Source organism: Ranitomeya variabilis, chromosome 1 (genome assembly GCF_051348905.1).
Source record: "Ranitomeya variabilis isolate aRanVar5 chromosome 1, aRanVar5.hap1, whole genome shotgun sequence".
Classification (NCBI taxonomy): Eukaryota; Metazoa; Chordata; class Amphibia; order Anura; family Dendrobatidae; genus Ranitomeya; species Ranitomeya variabilis.
Genome location: NC_135232.1, coordinates 880,689,139 through 880,711,156, shown reverse-complemented (window position 1 = coordinate 880,711,156; position 22,018 = coordinate 880,689,139). Strand labels below are relative to the sequence as shown.

The following is a 22,018-nucleotide window of genomic DNA, read 5'->3' as shown; positions in this document are numbered from 1 at the left end:
AAAAACCCGCTATAAAAGTAAATCAAACCCCCCTTCATCACCCCCTTAGTTAGGGAAAAATTAAAAAATGTATTTATTTCCATTTTCCCATTAGAGTTGGGGCTGGGGTTGGGGCTGGGGCTAGGGTTATGGCTACAGTTAGGGTTGGGGCTAAAGATAGGGTTAGGGTTTGGATTACATTTACGGTTGGGAATAGGGTTGGGTGTGTCTGGGTTAGAGGAGTGGTTAGGGTTACTGTTGGGATTAGGGTAAGGGGTGTGTTTGGATTAGGGTTTCAGTTATAATTGGAGGTTTCCACTGTTTAGGCACATCAGGGGCTCTCCAAACGGGACATGGCATCCGATCTGAATTCCAGCCAATTCTGCGTTGAAAAAGGAAAACAGTGCTCCTTCCCTTCAGAGCTCTCCCGTGTGCCCAAACAGGGGTTTACCCCAACATATGGGGTATCAGCGTACTCAGGACAAATTGGACATCATCTTTTGGGGTCCAAGTTCTCCTGCTACCCTTGGGAAAATACAAAACTGGGGGCCAAAAAATAAGTTTTGTGGGGAAAAAAATATTTTTTATTTTCACGGCTCTGCGTTATAAACTGTAGTGAAACACTTGGGGGTTCAAAGTTCTCACAACACATCTAGATAAGTTCCTTGGGGGGTCTAGTTTCCAATATGGGGTCACTTGTGGGGGGTTTATACTGTTTGGGTACATCAGGGGCTCTGCAAATGCAACGTGACGCCTGCAGACCAATCCATTTAAGTCTGCATTCCAAATGGCGCTCCTTCCCTTCCGAGCTCTGTCATGCGCCCAAACAGTGCCCCCCCACATATGGGGTATCAGCGTACTCAGGACAAATTGGACAACAACTTTTGGGGTCCAATTTATCCTGATACCCTTGTGAAAATACAAAACTGGGGGCTAAAAATCATTTTTGTGAGAAAAAAAGAATTTTTATTTTCACGGCTCTGCGTTATAAACTGTAGTGAAACACTTGGGGGTTCAAAGCTATCAAAACACATCTAGATAAGTTCCTTTGGGGGTCTACTTTCCAAAATGGTGTCACTTGTGGGGGTTTTTAATGTTTAGGCACATCAGGGGCTCTCCAAACGCAACATGGCATCCCATCTTAATTCCAGTCAATTTTGCATTGAAAAGTAAAATAGCGCTCCTTCCCTTCCGAGCTCTGCTATGCGCCCAAACAGTGGTTTACCCCCACATATGGGGTATCGTCGTACTCGGGACAAATTGCACAACAATTTTTCGGGTCCAATTTCTTCTCTTACCCTTGGGAAAATAAAAAATTGGGGGCAAAAAGATCATTTTTGTGAAAAAATATGATTTTTTATTTTTACGACTCTGCATTATAAACTTCTGTGAAGCACTTGTTGGGTCAAAGTGCTCACCACACATCTAGATAAGATCCTTAGGGGGTCTACTTTCCAAAATGGTGTCACTTGTGGGGGGTTTCAATGTTTAGGCACATCAGGGGCTCTCCAAATGCAACATGGCGTCCCATCTCAATTCCAGTCAATTTTGCATTGAAAAGTCAAATGGCGCTCCTTTCCTTCCGAGCTCTGCCATGCGCCCAAACAGTGGTTTACCCCCACATATGGGGTATCAGCGTACCTTGAGGGGTGCAGTTTTTAGAATGGTGTCACACTTGGGTATTTTCTATCATATAGACCCCTCAAAATGACTTCAAATGAGATGTGGTCCCTAAAAAAAAAAATGGTGTTGTAAAAATGAGAAATTGCTGGTCAACTTTTAACCCTTAACTCCGTCAGAAAAAAAAAATTTTGGTTCCAAAATTGTGCTGATGTAAAGTAGACATGTGGGAAATGTTCTTATTAAGTATTTTGCGTGACATATGTCTGTGATTTAAGGGCATAAAAATTCAAAGTTGGAAAATTGCGAAGTTTTCAAAATTTTCGCCAAATATTCGTTTTTTTCACAAATAAACGCAAATTATATCGAAGAAATTTTACCACTATCATGAAGTACAATATGTCACGAGAAAACAATGTCTGAATCGCCAAGATCCGTTGAAGCGTTCCAGAGTTATAACCTCATAAAGGGACAGTGGTCAGAATTGTAAAAATTGGCCCAGTCATTAACGTGCAAACCACCCTTGGGGGTGAAGGGGTTAACCCCTTTCTGACCTTGGATGGGATAGTACGTCCTAAGTCAGATCCCCTGCTTTGATGTGGGCTCCGGCGGTGAGCCCACATCAAAGCCGCGACATATCAGCTGTTTTCAACAGCTGACAGGTGCCCGCAATAGCGGTGTGTGAAATCGCGATCCACCTGCTGCTATTAACTAGTTATATGCCGCTGTCAAATGCTGACAGTGGCATCTAACTACTGCTTCTGGTCGCCCAGGCTGGAAATGCGCACATCGCCGACCCCATCACATGATCGGGGGTCAGCGATGCGTCAGGATAGTAACCATAGAGGTCCTTGAGACCTCTATGGTTACTGATGCCGGTTTGCTGTGAGCGCCACCCTGTGGTCGGCGCTCATAGCAAGCCTGTAATTCAGCTGCATAGGAGCGATCTGATGATCGCTCCTATGTAGCTGAGCCAATCGAGTTGTGCCAGCTTCTAGCCTTACATGGGAGCTATTGAAGCATGGCAAAAGTAAAAAAAAAAAGTTTGAAAAAATATGAAATGACTAAAAAAAAACGTTTTTATCACCCCCCTTTCGCCCCATTCAAAATAAAAATAAAATCAAATATACATATTTGGTATCGCCACGTTCAGAATCGCCCGATCTATCAATAAAAAAGATTAACCTGATCGCTAGAAAAAAAATTTGAACCGCCAAAATTACGTATTTTTGTCGCTGCGACATTGCATTAAAATGCAATAATGGGCAATCAAAAGAACGTATCTGCACCAAAATGGTATCACTAAAAACGTCAGCTTGGCATGCAAAAAATAAGCCCTCACCCGACCCCAGATCACGAAAATTGGAGACTCTACGGGTATCGGAAAATGGCACAATTTTATTTATTTTTTTTCACCACTTAGATAACAAAAATTACCTAGACATGTTTGGTGTCTATGAACTCGTACTGACCTGGAGAATCATAATGGCAGGTCAGTTTTAGCATTTAGTAAACCTAGCAAAAAAGCCAAACAAAAAACACGCATGGGATTGCACTTTTTTTGCAATTTCACCGCACTTGGAATTTTTTTTCCCATTTTCTAATACAGGTCATGGTAAAACCAATGATGTCGTTCAAAAGTACAACTCGTCCTGCAAAAAATAAGCCCTCACATTGCCATATTGACAGAAAAATAAAAAGTTATGGCTCTGGGAAGGAGGGGAGTGAAAAACGAACACGGAAAAACGGAATATCCCAAGGTCATGAAGGGGTTAAAAAGAACCTAATGCATGTTACCCAGTCTGTGGGCAGTATGTGTTAGTTACTGGCTGTATGAATGCAGCCAGGTATGTTTGTGTGAAGCGCCACTGCTATACGAACACTTAGGGTATGTGTCCACGGGCCGGATTACATCCGGATTAGCTGCAGATTGAACGCTGTGTACAACCGCGGCATTTAACCCGCAGCGTCCAGATGTTACAGCATAGTGAAGGGATTTTATGAAATCCCGTCTCCACTATGCGTGCAAATATGCATCCTGCGGCCCTGCGTTTCCGGACATGCAGCGCGTCTTTTTAGACTGCAGCATGTCTGTTATCCTTGCGGCGATGCTCCGTCTCTGCAATGTAAATAGCAGTCTATGTATAGGGTGCGGCGATTTCGTATGTGTGCAATGAACATATCTGGAATCACCGTGCGTACAGAAGGGGGCAGCACTTTGGGTGGAGGCGGTTTCCTCTCCGTCCAAAGCGCCGTCAATCCGGACACGCACCCTTAGGCTGTGGACCCGTCTGTCCTACTTGTCTAATTTGTGCGCTCCGTCGCCTGTGACTATCAAAGTGGCATTTCACAGTTAAACATACCTGAGTTCATAGAGCTAGTGCCTGATGTATGCTACCCACAGATTGGGCGGCACATGTCGTTTCTCTATGCACTTTTAATTTTTTCCTGCATCAATCGAAGCTCATTGCAGCATAATGGTACCCTCAACAAGTACAGTACCAGGACGCAAATAAGTCATTCTGTACTGGCTGATACCACTAAATCCAAATATGTTTGACCATGACATATACAAAAATAAGCGCCACAAAGCATCTCTGAATGTGTCACATGTGTCACTACACATCCACTGAACGCAGCCAACCAATAAGTGCAAATAATGCAATCAAAGAGAAGATATAATCATATACTCATCTGCTGTATTCATGATATACGAGTGGTTATGGGTCCAGATAGTGACTCCTTAGATAGCTGAAGACCAAAACTCTCGACGCGTTTCCGCCAAAATGGGTTCATCAGGAGAGACTAAATGATAGCGTGGCAGTGTGGAGTTGTCCAAAAATAAGGCTCAATTAGTGTTTGACTTTGTTGTTACTTAGGCTATATAATTTTTTTGGGGGGTATAATATATTTTCTTTTTGTTTGTTATTTAATAAAGTATACAATTTTACAGGGTTTTTTTTTGTTTTGTAAGACTTGTCTTTTCCCTTGTTGGAGATATACGTTTTGTGAGCTTAATGTTGTCTCTGTCCAAAATATATATGGACTTACCGTAACTGTATTTGCTGCGTCAAACACTTCTAGCAAAGGGGACGAGAGTTATAGAAGTCTCATTCCCACTCTGCTACTCAGCTGAGCTGTGTGTTTCAAATCCGCAGCACGTCCATTTCTCTTGCGGGTACGTTGAGTTTTCTATGCAGAATTTCCCCATAGACGTTTGCATGGATTTAGTGTATTTCCGCTGACAAAATCCGCACCTAAGTATGTCAAAGTTTTTTGTCAATGCAGAAAAACCTGGAAGTCTAAAAATAGTGGCTTTATTTAAAACATGACACGAGGCAAAAAAACGCAGTCAAAAAGGGATAAACGCATGTTAAAAACCAGCAAGTAACCTATATTAAATAGTGGTGCTAAAATTCTGCAACATCAAAAATGCAGCTAAAGCTCATCTGTCAATTCAACAATTCAGTGTTTTTGCTGCAGATATCACCAGTAGGGTTGAGCGACCTTTACTTTTATAGGATCGGGTCGGGTTTCACGAAACCCGACTTTTTCAAAAGTCGGGTCGAGTAAAATCGGCCGATCCTATAAAAAAGTCGGGGTCGGCCGAAACACGAAACCCAATGCAGTGCATTGGGTTTCCAATGGTTCCCAGGGTCTGAAGGAGCGGAAACTCTCCTTCAGGCCCTGGGATCCATATTTAAGTGTAAAATAAAGAATTAAAATAAAAAATATCGCTATACTTACCATCTGACGGGCCCTGGTACTAACTGGGAACCTTCCTTCCTTAGAATCAGCCTTCCAGGACCTCGCGGTGACGTCGCGGCTTGTGATTGGTCGCGCGGCCGCCCATGTGACCGCTCGCGCGACCAATCACAAGCCGCGACGTCACTGTGACGTCACCGAAGGTCCTGGAAGGGCTGATTCTTATGAAGGAAGGCTGCCGGAAAGAAGCAGGGCGTGTCCGAGGGTGAGTATATACCTAATAGGAATATACTCACCCTCGGCTTTGTTCCGGCAGCCTTCCTTCCTAAGAATCAGCCCTTCCAGGACCTTCGGTGACGTCACGGCTTGTGATTGGCCGCGCGAGCGGTCACATGGGCGGCCGCGCGACCAATCACAAGCCGCGACGTCCTGGAAGGCTGATTCTAAGGAAGGAAGGTTCCCGGTTAGTACCAGGGCCCGTCAGAGGGTAAGTATAGCGATATTTTTTATTTTAATTCTTTATTTTACACTTAAATCTGAATTCCGATACCAATTCCCGATATCTTAAACATATCGGGAATCGGTATCGGAATTCCGATTCCAGATTCAGAAGATCGCCGACTTCATGGCCGACCCCACACAGGGGTCGGGTTACATGAAACCCGACTTTGCCAAAAGTCGGCGACTTCTGAAAATTGCCGACCCGTTTCGCTCAACCCTAATCACCAGTACTAATGGGGGGGGGGGGGGGGGGATCTGCAAAAACGCACCTATTTTGAGCTGTTTTTTCCTGCCAAGAGATGTAGAAATGGTGCAAAAATTTCTGCACCAAGTACTTAACATGTGTACATACTTTAAAAAATATTTGTAACACCCATACCTAGATTTAACAGAATTAACATTGTATGCCATTTTGTTCAGAAATGCTTGGATCCTTGATGATTGCAATAACTGGTGTGCCACGTTCCCTTTGTGAATGGAATGGCACCTACTTTAACCCCTTTTTGACCTCGGACCGAGAGAGTACGTCCGAGTACAGATCCCCCCCCCCCCCCCCCGCTTTGATGCGGGCTCCGGCGGTAAGCCTGCATCAAGCCGGGACATGTCAGCTGTTTTGTTTACCCCTGGACGAAGCTTTCCTTAGCGAAACGCGCGTCGGGTGTCGTGGGTCCCTGGCTGGTGGTCTACATTTGGTAACTGGTCTTTCCATTGTATGTATTGTGAATGTTTTGTGATTGCAGGGCGGTGTTCCGTGATGCTGCGGCTGCTGGTGACTTTGCACCCTATGCTATAATGCATTTATTTTTTGTGATTTTGCACATTTATGGTTTTTACTAAAATTATGTTTTGATATACATGTTTTACATTTTTATATTTATGGTGCGTCATCATAGACAGCCACTGCATTGGGTGTACTCTCAGCTATATTTGCATAATTTTTCCACAGGTGTGTACATCCATTTAAAAGTGGATGATTGGAAGATCACTATATATATATATATATATATATATATATATATATATATATATATATATATATATATATATATATATATATATATATATATATATATATATATATATATATATATATATATATCTCTTTTGCCACTTTCTCAGCCATACCTGCCGGTTGTTCCTGCACTTTTCTTGCTCCCCTATTTTATATATTTGATATATGTTTTTAGATGTGTTAATAATAAAGATTGTATATTTTCATATCCTTGGGCCTAGTGTCTATCTTTGGTGTTGGTGTTTTGTACAGCTGACATATGCCAGCAATAGCGGTAGGTGGAATTGCGATCCACCTGCCACTATTAACTAGTTAAATGCTACTGTCAGACGTTATGCTCAACGTTGGAAAGGGGTTAAAAAGAAAAAAAGTACAAGTTGGGTATCTGTGCAGCAGGGCTGTGGAGTCGGTAAGCCACAGTTGCGACTCCGACTCCTAGATTTTATCAGGTTCTGACTCCGGCTCCGACTCCTAAATAAATGGCCAATTCGTAACAATAAATTCACTGTTGTAAAATATTAACATCGTGCTTATTCAGTTTCTCACCATCATATAAGTAATGAGACCACTTAGAGCAAAAACTATATTTATTAGAATACAATTAGAATATAGCAAATAACTTTTATAAACTTTTATAAACTCTTGTAAGTAAATATGCAATAAAAACTTATGCAGTTAATAAGAAGAAATCTATAAGTTTGTTCTCAAAGTATTGCCTCTGTCAGATCCTCCTTCTTGGATGCCCTCAAATCTGATCTAATTATTTTGAGAGCAGAGAACAACCTCTCTACACTAAGGGTTGGTGGCAAAGCAGTAACCACTCGGGCAACATCTCTGACAATGTCAGGATACAGAGGAATCGCTTGTTGCACTGTTATTTTTGATGAACGGTCAAATTTCTCAATTTCTTTTAGTGCACATGAAAAATTCTGCTGAAATGTACTGGCTGTGTTCTTTGATGGGGATGACTCTTCTATGCGGGAACGCTTTGCACGGTCCTTGTGATGCAAATATTTTTCGGAATTAAATTCTTCATCAGTTGATGAGGGTGAAGATGTGGCAGGACGACCAAATTCTTCTTGTTCCTCCTGACTGTTCTGCAACCCTTTCATCCTTACTGCTATTTCAAACAGAGCTTCTTTTCCTTTAGTTGGCTGTTGATCATCTAGAAGAATCCGATGCATTGGGTCTACGTAAACAGCTGCCAAAAGAATGTTATTTTGTAATAGTAGCTCCGCTCGCCGTTTCATTGATGTAGCAATGCCACTTGCAATTAACCCTCCTCTTTGGGACAGGCGAAACATCAGGTTCTAAAATACCTGGAGTTAAGTCCTCTGCTTGTAATTTTTTAGTCACTGTAAATGAGTGCTCTAGCAATTTTTCCAGCTCAGTCACCTGATTCCACTGACTTTCATTTACCGTCAGTTGAGGGTTAGCCATGTCTACAAGAAAGGTTTTCAGTTCAACCAAGCGCTGAATCATTAAGTAAGTACTGCCCCATCGTGTGGCTTGATCAATAATTGCCCAGCTTTTCCAGCACGTCTCTTCAAAATTGAGTCAACTTTAGGGGTTCTGGCAACAGTAGCCAATTTTCTCACCTTGCCAATCAGTGCAGCAGCATGTCCTTCTTGCAGACTGTCTCTTATAGCCAGCTGTAGCGTATGCACAACACAACACAGCGCATGTGATGAATGAAAGAACGTATTGACACAGTTTCAACAAGATCATCTAAACTATCATGTTGCTGTTCATCTGAAGCAACTTCAGTTTGCTCCTCAGTTACAATACTGTGTTCCTCTATTTCAAACATTTGTGTCTGTGGGCCCAGAATGTTCTTCTAGCTGCTGGTCACCATTACTCTCATTCATTAGCTTAATAGTACTTATCATATTTGAAGCATTGTCAGTTACGACAGAAAGAACTTGCTCTTTTTTAAGTTCATAGTCTTGCAGAACCTTTTCCACCAAGACCTGGAGAAACTCACTGGTGTGATGAGCTTTGGTGTCTTTTACTGCCAATGTCTTGGTAACCATTTCATTTTTGTCTCAAACAAATCGGACATTGATGGCAAAATAGTTCACTCTGTGACGTGTGCAGGCATCCATTTTAAGAAACTGAAAGCTTCCCTTGAGAGTTTTTAAGTTCTTACTTTTGTTTAAAAGCTTCTTCGATTACTAATTTTCTAATACACTCTCTCTCTCCAGAGAAACACCAAGCTTGCGGGCCATTTCCCCATTCAGACACATAAAAGCTGAAATAGGCACACTATCCTTTACAACAAGCTCTATGATCTGTTTTTTTTTTTTAAATGTATCTACTGTCATTGTCACAGTAACTTTGTCACTGACAAAATATCTTGCAACTGATGGTTGCATAGTTCTCGGCTCCTTTGTTTGGCTGGAAGAGCTGGGCACTGGTTTTGCGCTGTAAATGTCTCTTTAGATTAGAAGCTCTGGTAGGAGCATTTTTATCTTTGCCTGAATATGCACTGATCTTGGCTTCACAGCATTTGTTTTTGTCTGGATCATTTGTCATACACAGAAAACATTATGTCTGTCAATCTTGAGTGATGGTGAAATGTTCAAATACTGCTGATTTAATGTGACGCTTCTTTGACATTCTCAGGTTTTTAATTCTGCATTCACAATCCAAATGACAATTGTATTTCCTAAAAACAATTGTACAAAATTATTGCCAGGTCTTACAACTGATATAGTGGTCAGTAATACTGTTATTCCTCATGTACTCAGTTAACTGATGCAAAGTTTGTTGAAAGGATAATACTTCTTACAGTCTTCCTCTTCTGAGTAGCAGCTGTGAGATGCTTGGAAGACGCACACCTAGTAAACATCTAGTCTAGATTAGGAGCTTTAGGGTACTGTCACACTCTGCAACTTTCCAACGATCACGACCAGCGATACGACCTGGCCGTGATCGTTGGAAAGTCGTTGTGTGGTTGCTGGGGAGCTGTCACACAGACCGCTCTCCAGCGACCAACGATGCCGAGGTCCCGGGTAAACATCGGGTTACTAAGCGCAGGGCCGCGCTTAGTAACCCGATATTTACCCTGGTTACCAGCGTAAACGTAAAAAAAAAAAAAAAAAAAAAAGTACATACTCACATTCCGGTGTCCTTCAGGTCCCTTGCCGTCTGCTTCCCGCTCTGGTTATGGGATTTTTTTCTAGCACTTGTTTTGCCATCCACCTTGTCCTATTACAAGAGAATTGTTAACACCACAGCAGGGTTTTTTTTTCTTCGTTAAATAAGTTGTTTCAGGTGATCACCTAATCGGGAAGCACATTAAGTAGAATGAGGTGTACTCTGGTTGGAATTCAACTGACACTGGAATGCAATGGCTGTCAGACATGTAGAGAAGCTGATTTTTATAAAACTGCTGTGGTCTCTTAATTTTTGCCAGAGCTGTATATACGATAAGACTCCTCGTGACCAGAGCCCGATTTGTGGGCATGGCCTCGCTCCATACAAGTGTGTGAACCATACAAACCACCTTTAACCCCTTCCTGACCTTTGACGCAGTGTATGCATCATGGTCGGATCGTGCTACTGCAGGTCGGGTGAAAGGGTTAACTAATTTCACCCGACCTGCAGGGACAGGGGGAGTGGTACTTCTCCCCCCCCCCCCCCCCCCCCCCCGTGGCTACGATCGCTCTGATTGGCTGTTGAGTGACATTTCACTTCCAATCAGCAATCGTAATGTTTCACCAATGAAAGTTGGTGAAATATTACAATCCAGCCATGGCCGATGCTGCAATATCATCGGCCATGGCTGGATACCGCGATCTGCCGCCACCACCGATCCACTGCCACCGTCCTCAGTCCTGTTTTCTGCTGTCCTCCTGTCCGCTCCCCCAGCAGTCCGATCCCACCCCCGCATACTTACCGAGCTCCGGTGTCCCTCCCAGTGTCCGTCCGTCTTCTCCATGGGCGCCGCCATCTTCCAAAATGGCGGGCGCAGTGCGCCTGCCAAATCGGCCGGCAGAATCATTCCAGGTACACTTTGATTGCTGTGGCTGTGGTAGGTTCTATCACAGCGATCAAAATAAAAATATTATTAAATAATAAAAATTATTATTGTCCCTACCACCATAGGTAGGGACAATAATAAAATATATTTACTTTTATTTTTCCACTAGGGTTAGGGTTGGGGTTGCAAGTAGGGTTAGAATTGGGCTATGTGCACACTGTGCGGATTTAGCTGCAGATCCGCAGCAGATTGGCCGCTGCGGATTCGTAGCAGTTTTCCATCACGTTTACAGTGCCATGTAAACCTATGGATAACGAAATCCGCTGTGCCCATGGTGCAGAAAATACCGCGTGGAAACGCTGCGTTGTATTTTCCGCAGCATGTCAATTCTTTGTGCGGATTCCGCAGCGTTTTACACCTGTTCCTCAATAGGAATCTGAAGGTGAAATCCGCAGTAAAACGCAGTGCGTTTTACTTGCGGGTTTTTCAAAAACTGCGGAAAAATCCTCACACGAATCCACAACATAAATGGGGTTAAGGTTAGGGGTGTGTTGGGATTAGGGGTGTGTTGGGGTTAGGGTTGTGATTAGGGTTGTGTTGTGATTAGGGTTATGGCTAGAGTTGGGATTAGGGTAGTGATGTGTTGGGGTTAGTGTTGGAGTTAGAATTGAGGGGTTTCCACTGTTTAGGCACATCATGGGTCTCCAAACGCGACATGGTGCCACTGATTCCAGCCAATCTTGCGTTCAAAAAGTCAAATGGTGCTCCCTCCCTTCTGAGCCCCGACGTGCGCCCAAACAGTGGTTTACCCAAACATATGGGGTACAAGCGTACTCAGGAGAAATTAGACCCCAAAAGTTGTGCAATTTTTCCTGTTACCCTTGGGAAAATAAAAAGAATGGGGGCTGAAAACTTATTTTTGTGGGAAAAAAATGATTTTTTTTTTTCACGGCTCTGCATTATAAACTTCTGTGAAGCACTTGGGGGTTCAAAGTTCTCACCACACATCTAGATAAGTTCCTTGGGAGGTCTAGTTTCCAAAATGGGGTCACTTGTGGGGGAGCTCCAATGTTTAGGCACACAGGGGCTCTCCAAACGCGACATGGTGTCCGCTAACGATTGGAGCTATTTTTTTCATTCAAAGTCAAATGGCGCTCCTTCCCTTCCGAGCCCTGCTGTGTGCCTAAACAGTGGTGTACCACCACATGTGAGGTATCGGTGTACTCAGGAGAAATTGCCCAACAAATTTTAGGATCCATTTTATCCGGTTTCCCATGCGAAAATGAAAAAAAGAGGCTAAAAAAATTTTGGGGAAAAAAAAGTTCTTTTTCATTTTTACAGATCAATTTGTGAAGCACCTGGGGGTTCAAAGTGCGCACTATGCATCTAGATAGGTTCCTTGGGGGTGTCAAGTTTCCAAAATGGGGTCACTTGTGGGGGAGCTCCAATATTTAGGCACACAGGGGCTCTCCAAATGCGACATGGTGTCCACTAAAGATTTTTCATTGAAAAAGTCAAATGGTGCTCCTTACCTTCCGAGCCCTGTCGTGCGCCCAAACAGTGGTTTCCCCCCACATATGGGGTATCGGCGTACTCAGGACAAATTGTACAATAACTTTCGGGTCCACTTTCTCCTTTTACCCTTAGGAAAATAAAGAAATTGTTGCTAAAAGATAATTTTTGTGACTAAAATGTTAAATGTTCATTTTTTCCTTCCATGTTGCTTCTGCTGCTGTGAAGCACCTGAAGGGTTAATAAACTTCTTGAATGTGGTTTTGAGCACCTTGAGGGGTGCAGTTATTTTCAGCCATATAGACCCCTCAAACTGACTTCAAATGTGAGGTGGTCCCCCCAAAAAAATGATTTTGTTGTGAAAATGAAAAAGCTGGTCAAATTTTAACCCTTATAACTTCCTAGCAAAAAAAAAAAAAAATTTTTTTCCAAAATTGTGCTGATGTAAAGTAGACATGTGGGTAATGTTAACTTTTTTGTGTCACATAACTCTGGTTTAGCAGAATAAAAATTCAAAATTTGAAAATTGCAAAAGTTTACCCAAATTTCTGAATTTTTTTTTCCCCACAAATAAACGCAAAAATTATCGACCTAAATTTACTACTAACATGAAGCCCAATATGTCGCGAAAAAAGTCTCAGAATCCCTAGGATCTGTTGAAGCGTTCCTGACTTATTACCTCATAAAGGGACACTGGTCAGAATTGCAAAAAATGGTCAGGTCACTAAGGTCAAAATAGGCTGGGTTATGAAGGGGTTAAGCCATTTTAAGCTCTATGGGTGAAAAAGCTGTAGTAAAAACACTTGGGCTATGTGCACACGTTCAGGTTTTTTCACATCTTATCAGCTGTTTTCTGCTGCAAAAACACTAAAAAAAAAAAAAAAAAGCTTGCATTAAGCATCCTATTAGAATGAAATCTGCAAATTTTGTGCACATTTGAGGGAAAAAAAACGCAGCATGTTCATTAATTTTGCAGAAAATCTCAGGATTTGCCACTATATAACAGTAGTGGAAAGCTCAGGAAAAATCTGCATAAAAAACACGGAAAAATACGCTATCGGATTTCTTGTCGAAAGTCCGGTTTTGTTAGGAAAATTCTGCAAAGAATCCTGAACGTGTGCACATATCCTAAAAGGATTGACATGCTGCGTTTAAGAAACTGCACCACAGCTGAAATAAAAAAACATACAATTTAAATGAGATTTTAAAAATTACTTTCAGTATTCTATTGAAAATAAAAAAAAATCTGCACAAAAAATGGGAGAAACTGCATCGTGTTTTTCCATTATTTACACCATTATTTAATCCTTTGTAATCAGATGACCAGAAGTTGAGGGGGTTTAGAGGAGGATCTGTGGTTGTGGGTCTGGAGGTGACTGAGGCCAAGCCTGGCCCTGAAGGCTCGCCCACGTACGTGACATAAGTAGCTAGATGTGGTCAGGACAGTAGATGCCTTGCTCCCGGCTCGCTTTCTTTTTGCCTCAGATTCTCTTATCTTGCTCCTGAGGTGATCCTGCCTCATCATGCCGGACGGTCCATGGCATACAGCATTCTATAATGCTTTATATCTGACCCCAACCGAACTGGAAGACAAAGACCTTTTATTATACTCTCCTGTGATTCGCTCTGATCCAAGGAGGGTGCCTTTGGTCCGGCGCCTTCCTTCTTGCGTTGCCGTCTTGCTTCGTATTAATGACGTGTCCCTACGTCTTCCACACAGGAGCCCCGGCATTGCGCTCCTGTGCTGCCTAAAGCAGAGTAAAATGCTGCAGTCTGCAAGCGAGTGGGCTCATTCACCTTTCCCTGTGTCTGTCCTGCTAGTCAGGGCAGAAAAGTACAGGCCTGCGCATGAGCGTAATGCGTAGGGATGCGTCATCCCCACAAAGCAAGGAGGACTGTATCGCAAGAATGGAGGTGCCAGACCAAGAAAAGTGATGCCCCTTGGCCCTGCAGACGAGTATAATAAATGGTATTTTTCTTGTCTTGCAGGTCAGGTTGGAGACATATTGCAGCATTCTAGAATGCTGTATGTCAGGCCTGATAGGTGATGGCCTTATCTCATATTGGTCAAACCTGGTGACAGTTTTGCTTTAAGGTAGTCTTTGTAAAGACTCTTCTGCTTGCTTTCCCTGACCCTTTTCAGTACAGTCGTTGATTAGGCACACTGTCTGGCATTCTCGCCACACGTCCATCCCACCTGGAGAAGTCAGCTGAGACAGCTCAGGTGAAAGTGATTAAAGGGAACCTGTCACAGGATGGTGCACAGTAACCTACAGAGTCAGGTCGCCCTGTTATACTGATTACAATGATAGTGTAAAAACAACTGGATCCGCGCTACAGTGATAGTGGAACCTATAGAAATATGTACTAAATGTGTAAGAGTGGCTTCAGAGTACTCCGCTCAAATTCATGCACAATACAGTAGTATATTACAGATAAATACTGTACTCCCTAACAGCAAAGGGCCACCACAACCGACCCCCGCTGATCCAGACCTGAAACCAGGGATATAGACGTGCCCAGAAAGACAGTGACGGGATATCAGGAAGATGGCCGCAGGGAAACCGTTGATGCATTCTGCTCACTGTGGACATCGGGGTGTGGCGACGCCACATTTCTGCCGCCGGCATCCTGAAGAAGGGACACTGCTCAGGTGCACTCTGCACCGCCCATGTTAATCTAAAATTGGATGTGCTTTTAAAAAAAAAAAAAAAGCCCTGCTATGTACCGTGTAATGGCCGTGTCTGATCGTGCATAATTGGCTGCGAATACACATCTCCTCCACTGCATGAGTATCATCTGAAATTCGGATGGGACGCAACCATTCAAGTTTATGCTTGTGCAAAAAATGGATGCCATATTGAGCCACAGTAGAGCATCAGAATTTGAATGGTACATTGCAATTCTGTGACATGGAAATGGTCTTGTCTTGTATCTGATAGCTGCTGCTGTAAAAAAATAAAAAAAAAGTCAAATTTTTCTGGATGAAACTGAGTAACTTTATACAGTAATGTGAACCTACTCTTACAGCAGCAATTCTCTAATCCTTTTGAACCCCTGGTACTTGGTTGAAGAAATCCATAAATATCATGTGCTGCATACAAATATGCCTTCCCCCCCCCCCCCTAACATTTAGTCACTTCCTGGATTTTAAGTCTCATGCATGTTTTTATCTTAACAGGAACTGAATGATTTGGCCCGCGATCCTCCAGCACAATGTTCTGCAGGTCCAGTTGGAGATGACAGTAAGTAATGCTTATCAGAATGGGTTTTACAGAATAATTCCTGCATGTTACTTCCATGCATAAGTTTTCCAACCTCCAAAATTGGTTTGTGTGCATGTTTTACCAATTACTGGCTTAACTCCTTAAGGACCAGTGGGGTCTGTCTGTCTGTCCCCATCGACATAGCTGTATGGGGGCTTGTTTTTTGCTGAACGAGTTGTACTTTTGAATGACGCCATCAATTTTATCGTGATGTGTTGGAAAGCGGGAATGGCAATAAAAAGTTGACTCAGCAGTTGTTGAGCTTTTTATTTACAGCGTATATTTTATGGTAAATGACCTGGCAGTATGATTATCCAGGTCAGTATGATTATGGAGATGCCAGACATGCATAGTTTGTTTCATTTAAATGGTGAAAAAAAAATTCAGAAGTTTAACGAATTTTCACTTTATGGGGTTGTGACGATTTTTTTTTTTTTTTTCTTAATTCCCCCAAGCTGATGCTTTCAATGATATACAGGTGCTTCTCACAAAATTAGAATATCAACGAAAAGTTAATTTCAGTCCTTTAATACAAAAAGTGAATATCATATATTACCATATTTTTCAGGACCATAAGACGCACTTATTTTTTTTCTGCAAATTTGGGAGGAAAATGTGAGTGCATCTTATGGTCCAAATGTAACATATGGGGGGGCGGCAGCAGCGAAGTTTGATCGCACTCACAGGAGGCGGGAACATGTCCCCACTGCAGGAATCCAGCTCTGGAGAAACCACTGGTCCCGATGATTAACGTGAAGTGAATATTCATTAGCTGCTTCCCCTCCCACCTGTCAGCGCAGAGCTGTGGGCAGGGAGCAGCAAATGAATATTCCTTAGGCCATGTTCACACGTTGCGGTTTGTACTGCGGAATTGCAGCGTTTTTTGGCGCTGCAGATCTGCAGTTTTCCATGCAGTGTACAGTACCATGTTAACCTATGGAAAATAAAAAACGCTGTGCACATGCTGCGGAAAGAAACGCGTGGTTTATTTTCCGCAGTATGTCAATTCTTTGTGCGGATTCCGCAGCGGTTTTACACCTGCTCCATAATAGAAAACCGCAGGTGGAAAACTGCAGTAGAATCCGCACAAAAACCGCGGTAAATCCGCAGGGAAAACGCAGTGTTTAACCCCTTTCTGACATTAGACGTACTATCCCGTCGAGGTGGGGTGGGCCCGTATGACCACCGACGGGATAGTACGTCATATGCGATCGGCTGCGCTCACGGGGGGAGCGCGGCCGATCGCGGCCGGGTGTCAGCTGACTATCGCAGCTGACATCCGGCACTATGTGCCAGGAGCGGTCATGGACCGCCCCCGGCACAATAACCCCCAGCACACTGCGATCAAACATGATCGCAGTGTTCCGGCGGTATAGCATTGCGCAGGGAGGGGGCTCCTTGCGGGCTGGGTCCTGCAGGGAGGTGGCTTCACAGCGCCTGCTCAGAGCAGGCGCCGGGAAGCCTGGAGGAGCTGTGCAAACTGTCAGATCAGCGATCTTACACTATAACATGATGCCCCCCTGGGGCAATGTTATAGTGTAAAAAAAAATGTGTGTGTATATGTATGTGTATATATATATATATATTTCACATGTGTGTAAAAAAAAAAAAAAATTCCCCCAAAAAATTCAAAAAAAATTTATATATTGTTCCTATAAATTTCTTCATCTAAATTAAAAACAATAAAAGTACACATTTAGTATCGCCGCGTCCGTAACGACCCGACCTATAAAACTGTCCCACTAGTTAACCCCTTCAGTGTACACCAAAAGAGGCAAAAAACAACGCTTTATTTATCATACCGCTAAACAAAAAGTGGAATAACACGCAATCAAAAAGACGGATTTACATAAACATGGTACCGCTGAAAACGTCATCTTGTCCCACAAAAAACGAGCCGCCATACAGCGTCATCAAAGAACAAAAAAGTTATAGTCCTCAGAATAAAGCGATGCCAAAATAATTATTTTTTCTATAAAATGGTTTTTATCGTATAAAAGCGCCAAAACATAAAAAAATGATATAAATGAGGTATCTCTGTAATTGTACTGACCCGAAGAATAAAACTGCTTTATCCATTTTACCAAACGCGGAACGGTATAAACGCCTCCCCCAAAAGAAATTCATGAATAGCTGGTTAGCTGGTTTTTGGTCATTCTGCCTCACAAAAAATCAGAATAAAAAGCGATCAAAAAATGTCACGTGCCCGAAAATGGTTCCAATAAAAACGTCAACTCGTCCCGCAAAAAACAAGACCTCACATGACTGTGGACCAAAATATGGAAAAATTATAGCTCTCAAAATGTGGTAACGCAAAAAATATATTTTATGCAATAAAAAGCGTCTTTCAGTGTGTGACGGCTGCCAATCATAAAAATCCGCTAAAAAACCCACTATAAAAATAAAAGTAAATCAAACCCCCCCCCCTTCATCACCCCGTTAGTTAGCGAAAGATAAAAAAAATGTATTTATTTCCATTTTCACGTTAGGGTAAGGCCGGAGACACACTGGTGCGAGATACGGCCGAGTCTCGCTGGTTAAAAGCAAGCTGTGGCACCTGCACTCCGGAGCGGAGCGTGCAGCTCCTTGTATTGCTATGCAGCTGCACGCTCCGCTCCGGAGTGCAGGTGCCACAGCTTGCTTTTAACCAGCGAGACTCGGCCGTATCTCGCAGCAGTGTCTCCCCGGCCTAATGGTTAGGGTTGGGGCTAGGGTTAGGGCTACAGTTAGGGTTGGGGCTAAAGTTGGGGTTAAGTGTTTGGATTACATTTACGGTTGGGATTAGGGTTAGGGGTGTGGTTAGGGTTACCGTTGGGATTAGGGTTAGGGATGTGTTTGGATTAGGGTTTAACCCCTTCACCCCCAAGGGTGGTTTGCACGTTAATGACGGGCCAATTTTTACAATTGTGACCACTGTCCCTTTGAGGTTATAACTCTGGAACGCTTCAACGGATCCCAGTGATTCTGACAATGTTTTCTCGTGACATATTGTACTTCATGATAGTGGTAAAATTTCTTTGATATCACCTGCTTTGCTTTTATTTGTGAAAAAAAATGGAAATTTGGTGAAAATTTAGCAATTTTCCAACTTTGTATTTTTATGCAATTAAATCACAGGGATATGTCACACAAAATACTTAATAAGTAACATTTCCCACATGTCTACTTTACATCAGCACAATTTTGATCCAAATTTTTTTTTTTTTGTTAGGGAGTTATAAGGGTTAAAAGTTGACCAGCAATTTCTCATTTTTACAACACCATTTTTTTTTTTTAGGGACCATCTCATTTGAAGTCATTTTGAGGGGTCTATATGATAGAAAATACCCAAGTGTGACACCATTCTAAAAACTGCACCCTTCAAGGTGCTCAAAACCACATTCAAGAAGTTTATTAACCCTTCAGGTGTTTCACGGGAATTTTTAGAATGTTTAAATAAAAATGAACATTTAACTTTTTTTCACAAAAAATTTACTTCAGCTCCAATTTGTTTTATTTTACCAAGGGTAACAGGAGAAAATGGACCCCAAAAGTTGTTGTACAATTTGTCCTGAGTACGCCGATACCCCATATGTGTGGGTAAACCACTGTTTGGGCGCATGACAGAGCTCGGAAGCGAAGGAGCGCCATTTGACTTTTCAATGCAAAATTGACTGTAATTCAGATGGGACGCCATGTTGCTTTTGGAGAGCCACTGATGTGCCTAAACATTGAAACCCCCCACAAGTGACACCATTTTGGAAAGTAGACCCCCTAAGGAACTTATCTAGAGGTGTGGTGAGCACTTTGACCCACCAAGGGCTTCACAGAAGTTTATAATGCAGAACCGTAAAAATAAAAAATCATATTTTTTCACAAATTATATTTTCGCCCCCAATTTTTTATTTTCCCAAGGGTAAGAAGAAATTGGACCCCAAAAGTTGTTGTACAATTTGTCCTGAGTACGCTGATACCCCATATGTGGGGGGGAACCACCGTTTGGGCGCATGGGAGGGCTCGGAAGGGAAGGAGCGATATTTGGAATGCAGACTTAGATGGAATGGTCTGCAGGAGTCACACTGCGTTTGCAGAGCCCCTAATGTACCTAAACAGTAGAAACCCCCCACAAGTGACACCATTTTGGAAAGTAAACTCCCTAAGGAACTCATCTAGATGTGTTGTGAGAACTTTGAACCCCCAAGTGTTTGACTACAGTTTATAACGCAGAGCCGTGAAAATAAAAAATCCTTTTTTTCCTACAAAAATTATTTTTTAGCCCCCAGTTTTGTATTTTCCCAAGGGTAACAGAACAAATTGGACAACAACTTTTGGGGTCCAATTTCTCCTGAGTACGCTGATACCCCATATGTTGGGGAAAACCCCTGTTTATGCACACGAGAGCTCGGAAAGGAGGGAGCACTGTTTTACTTTTTCAATGCAGAATTGGCTTGAATTGAGATCGGTTTGGAGAGCCCCTGATGTGCCTAAACAGTGGAAACCCAATTATAACTGAAACCCTAATCCAAACACATCCCTAACCTCTATCCCAGGCACACCCACTAACCCTATTCCCAACCCTATTCCCAACCGTAAATGTAATCCTAACCCTAACTTTAGCCCCAGCCCCAGCCCTAGCCCTAATGGGAAAATGGAAATAATTACATTTTTTTTTTTTTTCCCCCTAACTAAGGGGGTGATGAAGGGGGGTTTGATTTACTTTTATAGCGGGGTTTTTTTAGCGGATTTTTGAGATTGGCATCCGTCACACACTGAAAGACGCTTTTTATTGCAAAAAATATTTTTTGCGTTACCACATTTTGTGAGCTATAATTTTTCCATATTTGAGTCCACAGAGTCATGTGAGGTCTTGTTTTATGCGGGACGAGTTGACGTTTTTATTAACATTTTCGGGCACATGACATTTTTTGATCACTTTTTATTCCGATTTTTTTTGAGGCAGAATGACCAAAAACCAGCTATTCATGAATTTCTTTTGGGGGAGGCATTTATACCGTTCCGCGTTTGGTAAAATTGATAAAGCAGTTTTATTCGTCGGGTCAGTACGATTACAGCGATACCTCATTTGTATCATTTTTTTATGTTTTGGCGCTTTTATACGATAAAAACTGTTATAGAAAAAATAATTATTTTTGCATCGCTTTATTCTGAGGACTATAACTTTATTTTTTCGCTGATGATGCTGTATGGCGGCTCGTTTTTTGCGGCACAAGATGACGTTTTCAGCGGTACCATGGTTATTTATATTCGTCTTTTTGATCACGTGTTATTCCACTTTTTGTTTGGAGGTATGAGAATAAAGTGTTTTTTTGCCTCGTTTTTTTTTTCTTTTTAACGTTCACTGAAGGGGTTAACTAGTGATATAGTTTTATAGGTGGAGTTGTTACGGATGCGGCGATACTAAATGTGTACTTTTATTATTTTGTGTTTTTTTTTTTATTATTTAGATTAAGAAATGTATTTATAGGAACTATATATATATATATATATATATATATATATATATATATATATATATATATATATATATATATATATATATATATATATATATATATATATATAATTTTTTTTTTTATTTTTTTTTTTACACATTGGAATATTTTTTCTTTTACACTATAACATTGCCCCAGGGGGGGCATCATGTTAGTGTAAGATCGGTAAGATCACCGATCTGACACTTTGCTGTGCACGGTGTCAGATCACCGATCTGACGTGCACTTTTTCTATGCTTCCCGGCACCTGCTCTGAGCAGGGGCAGTGAAGCCACCTCCCTGCAGGACCCGGATGCCGCGGCTATCTTGGATCCGGGCCTGCAAGGAGGAGGTAAGAGACCCTCGCAGCAACGCGATCACATCGCGTTGCTCTGGGGGTCTCGGGGAAGCCCGCAGGGAGCCCCCTCCCTGCGCGATGCTTCCCAATACCGCCGGCACACCGCGATCATGTTTGATCGCGGTGTGCCGGGGGTTAATGTGCCGGGGGCGGTCCGTGACCGCTCCTGGCACATAGTGCCGGATGTCAGCTACGATAGATCGCTGACACCCGGCCGCGCTCCCCTGACACCCGGCCGCGCTCCCCCCGTGAGCGCCGCCGATCGCTCTGGACGTACTATCCCGTCGGTGGTCATACGGGCCCACCCCACCTCGACGGGATAGTACGTCCAATGTCAGAAAGGGGTTAAGTTTATAATGGGGGGGGGGGTTTCCACTGTTTAGGCACATCAGGGGCTCTCCAAACGCGACATAGCGTCCGATCTCAATTCAAGTTATTTCTGCGTTTAAAAAGTAAAACGCTGCTCCTTCCCTTCCGAGCTCTCCCGTGCGCCCAAACAGCGTTTTACCCCAACATATGGGGTATCAGCGTACTCGGGACACATTGGACAACAAGTTTTGGGGTCCAATTTCTCCTGTTACCCCTGGGAAAATACAAAACTGGGGGCTA

The 22,018-nt window shown here is 42.7% G+C and overlaps 1 protein-coding gene across 1 annotated transcript in view; it reads left to right on the top strand.

Moving 5' to 3' along the window:
- Positions 1-22,018, top strand: part of UBE2D3 (ubiquitin conjugating enzyme E2 D3) — an 84,701-nt gene that overhangs the window by 12,090 nt on the left and 50,593 nt on the right. The window contains exon 2 of the mRNA XM_077278049.1: positions 15,496-15,559. Within this exon, the coding sequence (XP_077134164.1) occupies positions 15,496-15,559 (64 nt within the window). The remainder of the gene's footprint in view (positions 1-15,495; positions 15,560-22,018) is intronic.